Raw genomic sequence first — 15575 nt, 5'->3', positions numbered from 1 at the left:
CCATGGGCTAGGACAGCCTACAAATGCGAAAAATGCTATAAGTGTTACTGTTAATGAAAAGTTTAATGCTGTTGGGAAAACTTTTGCTCTGGAAGAACCTGGGGTTATCAAAAATGGGCCGTTGCCTGTAGCAACTGGTGGTAAGACAGCACAGTTGTCCACAGGAATCTCCAGGGAACTTCATGTGTTGGAGTCAGAGGTTGCCCTGGACAACTGCAATGTCACTCTGGTGGGACAGAATGGAACTGTACCATGTAATGGTAATGTGTTAGTGCAAGCTGCTAGTACTAAAAATGTGCAGGTAAATGGTGGATTAACACAACCTGTGCAAAATGCAAAGGTGTGTGAGGCTTATGAAATGCAAGCAGAGAAAGGTGGTGAATATGGTGTATTGCAACCTGTGCTACCACAGTCTGACATGATTTACAATGACTGGTGTAATGAGTCTGCAGCTGAGCCAGTCTGTTCTTATGTGTCTCCTTGGGCAGATGGATTGGTGCTGAGGAGTACCGATGAAGGGAGCTCACATACAACAGATTGGAATAGTTGGAGTGAAAATCTTATCTCCCTGATAGATAAGGCTTTTATGCACAAAAATAAGGTGGACACGGTTTCTGCTGTGCCAGCAGGGGAGGCTGCAGAACAGCTTGTACCTGAGGGCGCGGTGGCTGCTGCAGGGGTTAACCCTGGTGAGCAGGATGAACCAAATAAGGGCAGAGCAGAGACATTGTCCGTGACCCACAAAACTGAGGTTGACATGGAGTGTCAACGTGACGTCACTAATGTTCTGGAGCAGTTCACTGATGCTGAGCCTGAGAAGTTGAGTATGAGTCCAGTACCTGGCAGTGCTCTGGTGGAGCACCAGGCTGTATTTACCTCCAGCTGCGAGGAGGTTCTATTAACCATCACAACTTTTCAAGTCTCAGCAAGTGAGTCTCTCTGCATCCCCAGTGTCATGAAAGTCCCCAGGAAGGACTTAGGTCTGGAGTCAAGGGCCTGGTTTATAACCGAAGCATTAAAAGAGATGCTTGAACTTTGGAATGTACAGCCAATCTATACTAGTGTGTCTCCTCCACAGTCTGATGGTTTGGTACTGCGGAGTACCACTAGGGGGAGCACTTTATGGCAGGCTGTACAGAGCAAAGCAATACAGGACAGGAATGGTTTATTCCTAAATTTGCTACTTTTGTTAAAAGTTGCCGCTACGTATGCGGCTAGATTAGATCCAGAAGAAATATTTGAGACAGACGTTGGAGAAGTTGAAAATAAGCCTAAAATGTCTGTGGTTTCACCTCCTAACAACCAGATGGGAAGCATTTCTGCTGCTATGGTCCAGTGTGGTGCTGGTCAGTTGGTGAAGGGCGTGTATACTGCACCAGTAGAAAAACCACATGAGGTGGAAGGGCCATGTGTGGACCTGAAAGCAGCAGAGATCCTGACCAGGGCTCAAACAAAGGTGGTTAAAGAGACTGGGGTTCCCAGTCCAGTGGTTGGTTTAGGTGACAAACCTAATAAGGTCCCCGGGACAGGGGAATGGGCAAGGAGCGTGGTAAAAATTGTATGTGGATCAGGCGAGAGCTGGCCTGTTCCGGTGGATAAAAATACAGGTAGCATCAGAACGGGTCAAGTGGTAGGACAGCTGCCTGCAGAGTGGGTGAACCCAGGGGAGGTGGCGTCCTGTGAGGTTCCTGTGGGTGATGGCGGCCCTCTGGTATGTGTGCCCTCTGCAGACTCTGCCCTAGCAAATGTTGGAAAAAAAGGCATTGGTGACATGTGCAACATTGAGAGGTCTAATGTTGGTTTGAATATGTCTGTCAATGATGAACCAAATAATGTGTTAATGGTACATGATAATGTGGTGCCCAAAGGTACAGGTAAACCTAGTAATCAATTAGTGACTGCTGAGTCAGGTACCAGAAATAAGAGGTGGGTTTCCGTTCTAAACACTATAGAAATAGGCCCCCTACAGGCTCAGAACAGTACTGCTGAGAGAGTTTTGGGGAAACCTGGGAACCTGAAGCGTGGAGGCAGAAGGGTTGGTAGGAAGACCAACGGGAACCCATTAAGATTTCAGGAGAGGAAGTGCTTATGGAAATTCACTCGGAAGAAAAGTTGGGAAGGTCGCATCAAAGCTCATAGCAGAGTGACAGTAAGGCTTAGAGGGAGACACCAAAGGAGGCATTGGGTGGAGTTCCCCGTTAGGAGAAGCGAGGTTGGACAGGAGGGTACTTCTGTAAATGGTATCTGGCACAGAGGTGCCAAAAGTAACTTGGGTGTTCCGCCCTCTGGGTCGAAACAAAGGGGGGGGATATGTGGTAGTTCGGAATCTCCAATCCTGGGACCGGGTTTTGGGACCAGCCAGCAGTCTGGCTGGATGATTGCACAGGTGGGTCTTGGGCTTAAAACAAAGCCAACACCATGGTTCTGGGCTCCACCCTCCCGAGGAGTCCAGGCGTGCAAGGGAGAAGTGTGCAGGTCTGCACAGGTCGGTCTGTCAGAGCAGACAGAGGGTCCAAGCTTGTGGGCTGAAAGAGAAGCTGTTAAAGAGTGCTGAGGTACGGGGTGTACAGGAACTCTGTTAAAGAGCCAAGAGGGCTGCAGCAGAAGTCTGAGCAGCAGTGCTGCTAAAGAGAGCCAGGTGGCTTGGTATTTTTGGTTCTACATACATTACTGCTGTGGAAAGCTGAAACCCCTGTGTGGGCAACTATTTTGTTATCTGACTTTTCTTTCTTTAATAAAAGTGGGCCTACGAGCCCTTAAACGACATCTGGTGTGGATCCAGCTCACTGGTAAGCTCTACCTTTAAGCTAAAATAACCCCCAAATATTACAGGGGCTAAGCCAGGAAGGGCATGATCCAGCCCTGTGAGTTCTGGTAATATTAGTCCGGCCTCAGGCCCAATAGGTTGCAGGTACTGGTTCCCTGAAAGTTTGCGGAGAAAATTGTGCAAAATGCAGCAGCAAAGAATCACATAGTTCAGTTTATACTCTGCTAAGTTGATCGCTGTCAGTAACAGACGGAACCGGCTGGCCATAATGCCAAAGGCATTCTCCACAACCCTTCTTGCTCTGGCCAGCCGGTAATTAAAAACACTCCTCTCCGGGGTGAGGGTCCTTTGGGGGAAGGGTTTCATCAGATGGTCACTCAGACCGAACGCTTCATCAGCTAGAAACACAAACGGTAGACCCTCCACATTCTCGGCATCTGGTGGCAAGTCCAGGCCACCAGTGATGAGACGGTGGCAGAACTCGGTCTGCCTAAAGACTCCTCCGTCAGACATCCGGCCGTTCTTCCCCACATCCACATAAAGAAAGTCACATTGTGCTGACACCACCGCCATTAGCACCACACTATGGAACCCCTTATAATTCCAATAGTAGGACCCCGAATGGGGTGGGGGCACAATCCTCACATGTTTCCCGTCGATCGCCCCTCCGCAGTTGGGAAAGTCCCAACGGGCAGCGAATTGGGAAGCCACAGTCTGCCATTCCTGTGGCGTGGAAGGAAACTGGGGAGTCAAACACAGGAAAAAAAAAAAAATTAGTCATTAAATCAAAACAATTTATAACAAATAAAACTCACAAACATTTTGGAACAACAGTTAAACAGAAATATTGAAAAAAAAATTCTGCCAAAAAAAAAAATATAGACAGCCCAATTCACAGATTACTCAGCCCTCTGATGGACCAGGGGACATAAGTTAGGTGGGTGAGTGGGGCGGGGGACTAATTAATGAGTAGACAATACCTGCAACCAATTTGAGTGGGGTGGGGGGACTAATTAATGAGTAGACAATACCTGCAACCAATTTGAGTTGGGTGGGGGGACTAATTAATGAGTAGACAATCCCTGCAACCAATTTGAGTGGGGTGGGGGGACTAATTAATGAGCAGACAATACCTGCAACCAATTTGAGTTGGGTGGGGGGACTAATTAATGAGTAGACAATCCCTGCAACCAATTTGAGTTGGGTGGGGGGACTAATTAATGAGTAGACAATCCCTGCAACCAATTTGAGTGGGGTGGGGGGACTAATTAATGAGTAGACAATACCTGCAACCAATTTGAGTTGGGTGGGGGGACTAATTAATGAGTAGACAATACCTGCAACCAATTTGAGTGGGGTGGGGGGACTAATTAATGAGTAGACAATACCTGCAACCAATTTGAGTGGGGTGGGGGGACTAATTAATGAGTAGACAATACCTGCAACCAATTTGAGTGGGGGACTAATTAATGAGTATACAATCCATATATATATATATATATATATATATATATATATATATATATATATATATATATATATATATATATATATATATACACACAGGGTGTATACAAAGAGTATACAAAGGGTGAGGGGGCAGTAAAATAGTACAATGGAGCTGACAATATGAATTATAGAGAAAAACAGTCTCGGCTGTGGGTGTATAGGGGCCCAGGATTGAATGCTGAGGACGTTAATGAAAGCAAATATGCACGTGGGACACAAAAAGGTAAAAAGCTCAAAAAAAGACACAAAAAAAAAAAAAAACATAAAAAAAAAAAATGCATGCATTCATATAAAGGGGACATTCACATCACATTCCTGTCATGGATATTAAAAGTCATGATGAAATGAATACAAACATACAATGCATATAATGCAATATTAAAAGAACAAACTTACCTTCATATATTCCTTCTGCAGGACCCGAATAATGGCAGAACAGGTCTCTGGAATAATGATCCCCAGAGCCTGGGGGGAGATGCCTGTCGAGAACTTGAGGTCCTGAAGGCTTCTCCCTGTCGCCAAGTAGCGCAATGTGGCGACGAGCCTCTGCTCCGGAGTGATGGCTTGCCGCAAGCAGGTATCCTGCCTGCTGATATAAGGGGTCAGCAAAGCCAGCAGACGGTGAAAAACGGGGTCCGTCATCCTGAGATAATTCCTGAAATCATCAGGATTATTCTCACGGATCTCACGGAGTAAAGGCATATGCGAGAATTGGTCACGCTGGCGCAACCAATTCTTTGTCCATAAACTCCTCCTCACCCTGTTCACAGACTGGGCTCGGGTCAAAGTATTAACCCCAACACCAAGCCCCAATATAGCACGAACTCGTTCCCGAGTACGTCCACTCTCCATGGCTTTGAAACGGTCGGCTGGACAAACAAGCTCAACTGAACGCACTGAAGAACAGCCAGACCTATGAAGAACGACCTGAAACCCAGAAACGCGCGGACCAGAAGCGCCTAACAACAGGTACCAACTGATCCACGCGTACCGAAAGACAGATACAAACCTCACAGGTAGACTGCGCCGCAGTAAACGGACAAATTAAGCTGAAGTCTGAAAAGCGCGAATCGTCTCTAACCAAACTTCTACTAACGCAAAGTCAGCAGAAGGAGCCCAAAGGGTGCTTTGCTGTGTCTTGGACTTCCTATTTCTAGTCCCGTCGTACGTGCTGTACGTCATTGCGCAAGCTTTCGCGGACTGTCTGTTCATCGTGTGTGGTCAAGTCCGTTCATTCGAAAGTAGGACGGACTGTCTGTCGGATTGTCTGACGGACTTAGTTGGACGGACAGTCCGCCCGTGTGTACGCGGCCTTACTCTTTACTGTTAAATGGATTAGAGAAAGACTAGAATTATACATCCTGTGGAGTTTTTATTGCTGTCTGTGTCTCGGCTAGGTTAATTCATCCTCTCTCTTTGGCCTGAAGACTATTGTCACCAAGACAAAAAGAAATTGTAAAATTTTACAGAGGGCAGGCACATGTCTTCCTGACTATTATTCATAGACAACTTATATGTGTATGGGAGCTCCAAGGTGAATCTGTGACCTAGAGGCGATTCAGTTCGCATTGTGCGCTATACAAGTATTTCATTCATTCATTCATTCAGAAAATGGACATTCAAGTACAGTACTCACATAGGGGTTGATTTACTAAAGGCAAATAGATTGTGCACTTTGCAAAGTGCAGTTGCACTCTGCAAGTGAAGTTGCTCCAGAGTTTAGTAAATGAGGTAAAGCTTCACTTTGCAAAGAATACCCAATCACGTGCAAGGAAATTGTAAAAAAACAGCATTTTTGCTTGCACGTGATTGGATGATGGAAGTCAGCAGAGCTTCTGCTTATTTACTAAGCTCTGGAACAACTGCTCTTGAAGGGTGCAACTGCACACTGCAAAGTGCACAGTCTATTTACCTTTAGTAAATCAACCCTATAGTCTTATAGTTCATGAGCTTTAAAGTAGTGCCTTACTGACCTCTGTAGCTACGGGCACTGTGGAATAATTTATCTTCGGCGTTTACAGCAATGCTCAAGCCTGCATGTCTAAAGGCTGTCCAGCATCATTAGGGAAAAGGATAGGATAGCAAACTGTATCAATGTCCTATTTTAACAAATAGTTGGGGGAAGTGGCGGCTGGTGCTATAAAACCCAAAAATCGCAGCCTTACTTTGCCCATCAAATGCAGAGACTGTGCCATCAAATGCAGCCACTGTGCCATCAATTGCAGCCAGTGTGCCTATCAATTGCAGCCACTGTGCCCTCAATTGCAGCCACTGTGCCCATCAATTGCAGCCACTGTGCCCATCAAATGCAGCCACTGTGCCATCAAATGCAGCCACTGTGCCCATCAAATGCAGCCACTGTGCCCATCAAATGCAGCCACTGTACCCATTAAATGCAGCCACTGTGCCCATCAAATGCAGCCACTGTGATCGCCCGCCCGCTCCCTGACTGCCCGGCACTTACCGCATCTTGGCGGGGGGTCAGGCAGCAGTTGAAGGGTGCAAGCTGTAGGATGGTGGGATGAGCAGCGGGTCAGGCGACAAGCTGTGGGATGGTGAGATGAGCAGCGGGTCAGGCGGAGGCTCCTGTGTCCATTTGTCTTTTCTTCCTTCCTGCAAGGCATCCAATTGGAGCACATGTGCCTTCAGCCAATCAGGTGACGGGTATTATAACCACACCTCCTGATTGGCTGAGAGGCGATTCAGTGTTAGAAAATGTAATATTCGTTCGCTTTTCTAACACACCTGGGTGGGCTCCGAGCGCAATGCTCTGTACTTCGAATATACCTTTTTGGAAGCCTATTAGAGCCTATGGCTCTAATCAGGTCCTTCAAAAAAACAACAACACTGCTGTAATTCAGGCGCCCGTGTCCGAAAACGGGCCGGATGCATGAACAGGGGGTGGCTATAGCGGCCATGGATAGATTCATGCAATGCATGTGTAGCACTTACCCCCGAAGGAGCTGTTGGGCTTACCGTTACCTCACCTGCTCACTGTGTCCGTCTTAGGGGTCCAGTTGAAGAGTGGATTATAGAATATTAGCTCCGACACTTAGTCCTTTTTCTGAATGTTTATTTAACAAAAACACACCCTTTTGCAATAGAGGGGTAGAGGATAAGGGGAATTCAGGTACCTTTGTAGTTGCGAGTTAAAGGTATTTCCTTGATCCAGAGGACAAACGATTCCCACAAGCTGGATCTACCAATCACCGGATAGGGCTCTCTAACTGACCTAGCTGCCGGTGAGATGCTCAAACAAAGTCTCTGCCACAGACTTGATAGGTTTAGCGATCTTGTTATGTAATCCTCTGCCACAGGAAGGCACAATAATCTTCTGGTTGCTAAGTTAAAGAGTTTCCCCACAGTACCTGATTCTTTCAGCCGACCCGGCGATACTGTGTGGTAGACAACCCAGGATGCATCCTCCAACTCAGTCTCCAGGCTTTTCCATGAGGCACCAGCCTTGTGGCTTGGTCCTCTTCCGAAAAGTCCTCCCCTGGATTCTCCAGTTGCGTGGCTTCTCCCCTCAGGCAAGACAGCACAGGATCATCTCTGGATCAGTAGGTCCCAGAACCTCTGGGCCCACTCTTCGGTTGTGAAGCCTCAGGCTAGCCAGCCCGAGGCATTGGTCAAAGCAGCACACACCCCAGGCCAGGAGGGCCAAGAGGTGGGGAAAAACGAACCCCAGAAAATGGCATTGGTACCTTAAGTACCCTTACCCAGAATGCACAGTGGGTAGACCACTCCCACCAGGCTGTTTCTGAGCAAAAGGGGTACCCAATACATTTTGCTTGTTGCATTTCTAACACTTACCGATGGTGACAGCGACACGCACGGCCAAGTAGAAATTAGCACAACCCAGCCAAACTGGTACAGAAGCCAGAACTTTAGCATAATTAGCCAAACCGCAGCTTCAGACAAACTTAAATTTACAAAAATAATAGCACCGAGCGGGTAAAATACCAGCGCTACACATGAATCTATCCATTCTACATAGAGGGGGTGGCGTGACAGAGGGGGTGACGCCCGGGCACCCCTAATCGACGGACCGCCACTGGTTGGGGGATTTCTGTATTTCTGTTAATGAAATTATTGAGCTAAGCCAACACTCTGGGGTTGATTTACTCAAGGCAAAAAGACTGTGCACTTTGCAAAGTGCAATTTCACTCTGCAAGTTACATAGTTACATAGTTAGTCAGGTTGAAAAAAGACACAAGTCCATCCAGTTAAACCTTAAAAACCTTAAAAACAAATAAACAAAATAAAAAAGAATCGTGCAATCCAATTTACCCAAGTTTATGCCCACAATTGGTCCAGAGGAAGGCGAGAAAAAAAACAGCAGAGCATGCTCCAATTTGCTACAGCAGGGGAAAGAAATTCCTTCCTGATCCCCCAAGAGGCAATCGGATTTTCCCTGGATCAAATTTACCTATGTTAGTACCCAGTTATATTATGTACAATCAGAAAAGTATCCAGGCCTTTCTTAAAGCAATCTACTGAGCTGGCCAGAACCACCTCTGGCGGGAGTCTATTCCACATTTTCACAGCTCTAACTGTGAAGAAACCTTTCCGTAGTTGAAGATGAAATCTCTTTTCCTCTAGAGTGCAGTTGCTATAGAGCTTAGTAAATCAGCAGAAGTTCTGCTGACTTCCATCATCCAATCATGTGCAAGCAAAAATTAATTTTTTTAAATTTTCCTTGCACGTGATTGGGTAAAGTGAAATGAGGTAAAGCAAAGCTTGACTTATTGGGCTTACCAGTTACCTCCTATTGGCCTGCTCTTCCACGTCTAGGGGTTCCCAGGGTTGATACCCAACGACTTGAACGCTGACACAGATAAAGTCATTTTTAAAAGGTTTTATTTTGCAGTAGTAACATCCAATAACACAGTCTCTCATGGGAACAGAGGGCACGGGTGAAGAACTCAGGCACCTTGAACTGCAAGTCTAGCAAAGTCTCTAATTCCACCCAGAGAGTAGCCACTCGCAGCTGGGTACTTCAAGGCTGAACAGATCTCTAGCCAGAGATCATGGCAGCCAGCACGTTGACTCAAAACTTTAAACAATCCTATGAACGTGTACAAGTTGTAACTAAAGGTGAACAGGAACTTTTTTTCTCAGTACCTGGAATGTTCTCTGTCGCCTCAATGGTACTGGAAAAACATACACGGGGCTACCCCGGTCCTGGAACCCGAACAGACCACACGGGCCTCACAAACTCCTCCCCCCTGAAACCCGTGACCCACACATCTTAAGTACCCCTCCCCAGACTCCCCAGCAGGGCCCAGCACTCCCACTGATTGGTTCCGAGAAGGTTGATACTCAAAACGTCCAACCAGGCCTGGTTCTGGCTTGTCATGTGCACCTCACTGCTCACATGACCAGGCAGAACTTCCAACACAGTCCGGCCAGACTGATGTCAAGGCCAACCTACTTAATTAACCCTCAGAACCTCTACTGTTCTGAAGCAAAAACTAAATTTACATGCGTATGACATTTTGTTCAAAATGTCATCCGCTACATCTATATATTACAACGTAGGTTTGTTTTGTCACAAAGATTTTGGTGTGAAAGTACAGGCGTACCCCACTTTTAAGTACACAATGGGGTTTATTTACTAAAGCTGGAAAGCACAAAATCCAGCTCACTTCTGCATAGAAACCAATGAGCTTCCAAGTTTTATTACCAAAGCTTAATTGAACAATCTCGGGTTAGAAGCTCATTGGTTTCTATGCAGAAGTGAGCCGGATCTTGTACTTTCTAGCTTTAGTAAATAAACCCCATTGTGTACTTAAAAGTGGGACATGCCTGTATTAGGCTAGGTTTATGGCTGTAGTGGGTCAAAAAGAGCCCCAAATGGAAAAATCCCCAGGAGTCCAAAGTATTTTTTGTTTAACTTGTTACAACAAGCAGGGTAAAATACATCCAATGCATTTCAGGGGAACACAATCCCCTTCATCAGGGCTGGAGGGCTGAATGTCCTCTTTTGGGGGGAGCTGCCAAATACAATCAATTTGGGCTCAAGTAATGACAATAAAATCTGTGTCCAGCAATGCACCCCTCTACCAGTACTTCTTAGGTTTATGGCTGTTTTATGGATAGGGGTAGTGTTGAAGGGTCAGTCAACCCATAGACATAAAGGGTCCCAGGATTTAGAGTTGAACAGTTGCTTGTCTAGGAAGTAATTATGTAAAACCATCTTTCTATGATTAACGTTATGGCTTTTTTTTTTAACACATGGTATGTACCACTTCACCCATACCACACAAACTCCAGCACTGAAAGGAAGTTTGGCCATACTATTAATTTGTTAAGGCAAAGAGAAATGTGCAAAGAACAATGGAAAACCAAGAGGAATCACCAGTCATTGATCTGACAACAATAGACTAAAATGTGACTGTATGTTATAGAACTTGGTTAAAAGAATACATCAATTTAGCTTGAATATTATTATTATTATTATTATTATTATTATTAATTATCTTATACCTTACTATTGTAGCACCTTCCCAGTGTAGAGTAGGCTGGCTGCTAGCTAAATTTAGTTTAGCTCCTCTGGAGCCGGGGTTGATTATTTAGGTCTGCTCAGTGTATCACAGGCTGCTGCTCTAATTACTTCCCCCTGTATTCTAGAGCAGCCATTTTCTACCAGGGTGCCTTTGGGTTGCTTCAGGGGTGCTTTGGCAAATAACCTATTGTCAGAAAATTGTATGAAAGCCAGCGGAGGGATCAAGACTGCCTTTAAGTTACACAAAGCCACAGGTTTTCATTGTGCACCATTACAACCTTCTAACTGCTGACGTCCTAACAACCTATGATGTCATTGGTTGATAAGGGGGGCGTTGGGCCCCTACACAACAGAATTTTTGTTTGCCCCTCTCCATCAGCACTGGGGTTACACTAGCTGAGTATGGAAATATAAAGAGAAGAGAAACATTGGAATACCAGTGTGCCAAGGTGTGTTTGCCTTGGAAGAATAAATCACCTCTAATATTGGGTGGCCTACGTGTGTGGATGTGGCTGCATTATGTAAAACTATTAGTTTAGCTGTTTACATTGGAGTGCCATCCGAATGTACATCATTATAAAGTGTGCCTTGACTAAAAAAAAGAAGGAAAAACCCTGTTCTAGAGGACTCTAGAATTATAGTGGGAGTAAGCAGCCTGAATATTTATGGGTCTCCAGCCAATCCCCGGGGAGGTGTGCCCAGAAGGTGGTGGAAATAAAATAAGATGGGGCTTGAGCCAGAGCAGCAGAGTCCCTGGGTCCTGTCCTGTTGGAGGAGACCCTGTGCAGGGAATCTGCTCCTGGGGCAGGATTTTTGAAGGTGCCACTTATGCCGCGTACACACGGTCGAACTGTTTGACGTACTTAGTCCGTCATACAATCCGACGGACAATCCGGCGTACTTTCCACTGAACGGACTTGACCACACACGGATACACAAACAGTCCGACGAAAGCTTGCGCGATGACGTACAGCACGTACGACGGGACTAGAAATAGGAAGTCCAAGACACAGGAAAGCCCTGTAAATCCTTTCTGGGCATGCGCCATTCTTTGTCCGTCGGACTAGCATACTGACGACCGTATTGTCCGCTGAAACCAAAGTACGACGGACAGATTTTTGGAAAAACCGAAATTCTTAGTACTCCGGACTGCACGCTGAAAAAGTCAGCTGAAGCCCACACACGAGCGGATTGTCCACTGAAATGTGTTTCAACGGACTAAGTACGTCAAACAGTACGACCGTGTGTACGCGGCATTAGAAGACATCAAGGTTCCAGCTGGGGCTTCAGGTGGGGGGTCTATTCGAAAAAGCTTACTTCTGCAGTTTGTTTGGGTCTGAAAAAGCTCACTGGAAATAGTATCAGGAGGAAGTTGGAAGAGAAGTGTCCAGCTGTCCTATGGTGGTGTGAGGGTGTCTCTCGCACTGGAGAGGGCCCGGTGGATATCGGAAGGAGGCAACCGATGATCCTGTAGCCATGGGAGTAATTGACCCTGTTCCTGGAAGTTAGTGACTGTGTGTAGCTCTATCCTCATCTATTTGGGAAAAGCCCTACTCTTCTGCCAGCAATAAATTCTGTGGGACATTTTTTGTAGCTCAGCAAGCTAGAGAAGAGTCCTCACAGCATTCAGATTTGCGTTATCCCATGCTACCTCACCCCCATCAAAGTTCTATGTTCCTATAAATCCTAAAAAAGACACCCCTAGACTATTTCTTTGAGCTAGCAAAAGAAAGGAGAAAATGGTGTGTGTGCCCTAACTAGGGGAATAGGACCAAATTCACCAATGGCTCGTTCAGGGGGTGCGCTACACTATTAAACAAGACAATAATGTATGGTGTTAGATCCGTCACACTGGATGCCATGAGCAGGTTCTATGTGACGTAGAGGCTATGATTGGCTGCGATTGGCTGCTCAGCCTTGGGAAAAGCAAGGTATAAGTGTGCTGGATGGAGCTCCTAACAGATAACAGGAAGTATTTTACCGTTCTCATTAGGTTTTTTTAAGGCACTAGAAATAATCCTGGCTAGGCAGAATGTAATTTTTCATTTAAACCATTGCTTATATTGTACTGGTTTATATTTTCAGTGCCATTTTCAGTCACCGTTACATTGACACACTCTTTCTTGTTCCAGTGTCCATTGCTGCCCCTATTGAGGAGTGTAACCTTGACACAGTGGCCATTGTCGGTGGCACCTACAAAGTGAGTGAAGATGGCGAAAAAGTGGAGTATAGCTGTCCAAAAGGAAAGTATCCATTTCCATCTGCTACACGTGAGTGCGAGGGGGATGGGAAATGGACAAATGAAAAGGAGAAAGCTATATGTAAAGGTAACTACTTTTTTTTTTTTTACTATGGCCCATTATCCTTCTGTGTTGTGTCATTACCTAACTCTTCTTAGGCGGTGTCACTCATTTCCCTGTCCTGTGCTGTATACTCACCCACTCTTCTTGGGTAGTGTCACTCATTGCCCCCTCCTATGTGGTATCAGTGACTATCTATTCTTGAGCTTTGTCACCTATTGACCCCTCTTGTGCTTTGTCATTACCTGACTCCTCCTGGATGTTGTCTCTGTTCCCTTCTGTGCTGTATCAGCACCTGCCTCCTCCTGTGTCATTCTCTACTCCAACCCCTGTGCCGTATCCATGTCTTCATCTTCCTATGTGCCACTGTCTCCTTCTATGCTTTGCCACTACGTACCCTATGCCATTTTAATTTGCCTGACTCCCTGTCTGCCTTCTCATCTGTTGCTTGCTACTTTTATTTTCCTGCTTCCACCTGTTTTATAAGGAACGTGGAACGCAAGACCAATGGTAAACTCCAAATTAGAAGGTCTGTTTACTGATAAAAGGTCAAGCAACAAGCCAATTCTTTTCTTAGGGTTATATAGGAACCATTTCATCAGGGCTGGTTAAGGGGATAAGGATTCTTGAACTATAGAGAATGATGATGTTGGTAAGATCTCAAAATTTCCTTGGATAGAAGTACACAGATTGTAGAACATTCTAAATTAAAGGCAGCTTTCAAGAGACTCTATTATTTGCAAAAACACGCCATCTGTGAAGGAAAGGAAGACTTTACCCTTTCCACCACCTTTTCCTATGATCTTTACTCTTTTTATGCATAAAAAGAAAAAATGGGCGGGACTTTGAATGAGGCACAAAAGACGTGTCTCCATCCCTATATTGGTTACTAAGAGGAAAAGTTTGGGACTTTGAATGAAGCATATGACAGACCATAAGATGAATAGGCATATTTATTGTCATAACATGTACATGCAGAATTCATATATGTACAAAAATTGTCAGGAAAGATATCTAGCACATAATATATACATGCAAAATTCATTTATGTACAAAACACGAATACATATATATATATATATATATATATATATATATATATATATATATATATATATATATACACACCCACACATAATGTGTTGGTGTCAAAGTACATGCCAGCCGCCAGTATATAGGGCTCCATATGATGAGTAAAAAATAATAATAATTAAAACTGTAGGAATATAAAAAGGTTAGGGACAGGTTCCCCACTGGACTTGGACAGTGGCATCGCAAGATCCCGATGGGGTGAGCAGGGACTACGTTTACCTCTTCAGAAAGCTTCCCATTTGGGTTAGGCAGCACTTTGCTCCTCGTGGCAGATACTGTTTACATCCCTGAGTCTTCTGTCCCCTATCAATTATAGTTGTAAGTGGCACCAGAAAGGTGAGCTTCCCGATGGGCCTGTTTATGTTGTTGACCCACTGTTTCAATACAACATTCTTGGCCAATCGAGACTCGAGTGTTTACCATACGCCACTGCACCAACCCAACAAGCAGTTATTTTGGCACACAAATATCAACATTACATTTAAATGAGAATTATTTACAATTCAAGTATTCCCATTCAGAATGTTTCTAGATTGTATCAGAGTTCTCTTTAGTTTGAGTATTCCTATCACCTGAAAGCTTGAAACCCAGATGAAGGGGGTCCCTCTAATCCCCAAAATGCTTTGGCTTGACCCTTTGTCAATCATCTGATTTTCTTAGCATTGTTCTATATTTTGCATATAAGGCCTGAAATTTTGCCCAATGGCTTTTTGGTTTGACAGATACCTCACCAAAATCCTTGCAATTCGAAACGTGGAAGGCCATGCAGAACGAGACCTAGTATTTAGCATATGGATTCAAGAATCTTCCACCTGTTCTGTTTCACTGCTTGCCTTCTTCTCTGCTGTCACTAACTGTATTTGCGCAGTTTTCTTACAATATCCCTTTCTACCTGTGCCTTTGAATAGAGTTCACATGTGCTTCTATATTACTGATCTTTTATAGCTATTGAATGTCCCAAGCCAGTCATGTTCGAAGGTGGAGAGCATGACCCGCGTAAACCAAAGTATTTTGTGGGCGATGAACTGTATTTCGAGTGCTGGGGTGGATTCAAAATGTTTGGATCTAAAAACCGAACCTGTCAGGAGAATGGAAAATGGAGCGGAGAAACAACAATATGTGATGACCAAGGTGAGAATTTCAGATTAAGGAGAGTTTTCTTTATTGGAAAATGAGGGAGCGTTAATTGAGAAGGTTAAAAAATGTACAGGTATATCAAATATGAAAATTATGTAAAGTTATGAAAGGTATATAGAATTATGTAGCATAGACAGAAAAATAATATTTTGGAATAGCCCTACATCTCAGCCTGTAAAACTGATAATCGGCGTGTGTTCTCTGGTTGGAGCAACATTCTCTTTCTAAGCCTGCTGTAGCTCAACGTTGCAAAGGAGTTTGT

General features: G+C 44.8%; 1 protein-coding gene across 1 annotated transcript in view; it reads left to right on the top strand.

Moving 5' to 3' along the window:
• The window catches only part of LOC143983521 (complement factor B-like), a 193858-nt gene that overhangs the window by 62538 nt on the left and 115745 nt on the right, over positions 1–15575 (top strand). The window contains exons 2-3 of the mRNA XM_077483313.1: positions 12917–13111; positions 15122–15307. Of these exons, the coding sequence (XP_077339439.1) occupies positions 12917–13111; positions 15122–15307 (381 nt within the window). The remainder of the gene's footprint in view (positions 1–12916; positions 13112–15121; positions 15308–15575) is intronic.

Source organism: Lithobates pipiens, unplaced genomic scaffold (genome assembly GCF_037356315.1).
Source record: "Lithobates pipiens isolate NorthernLeopardFrog02 unplaced genomic scaffold, aLitPip1_a1.2 Scaffold_1, whole genome shotgun sequence".
Taxonomy (NCBI): Eukaryota; Metazoa; Chordata; class Amphibia; order Anura; family Ranidae; genus Lithobates; species Lithobates pipiens.
Note: the sequence above shows the minus strand (reverse complement) of the source record. Positions and strands in the feature narration are given on the sequence as shown.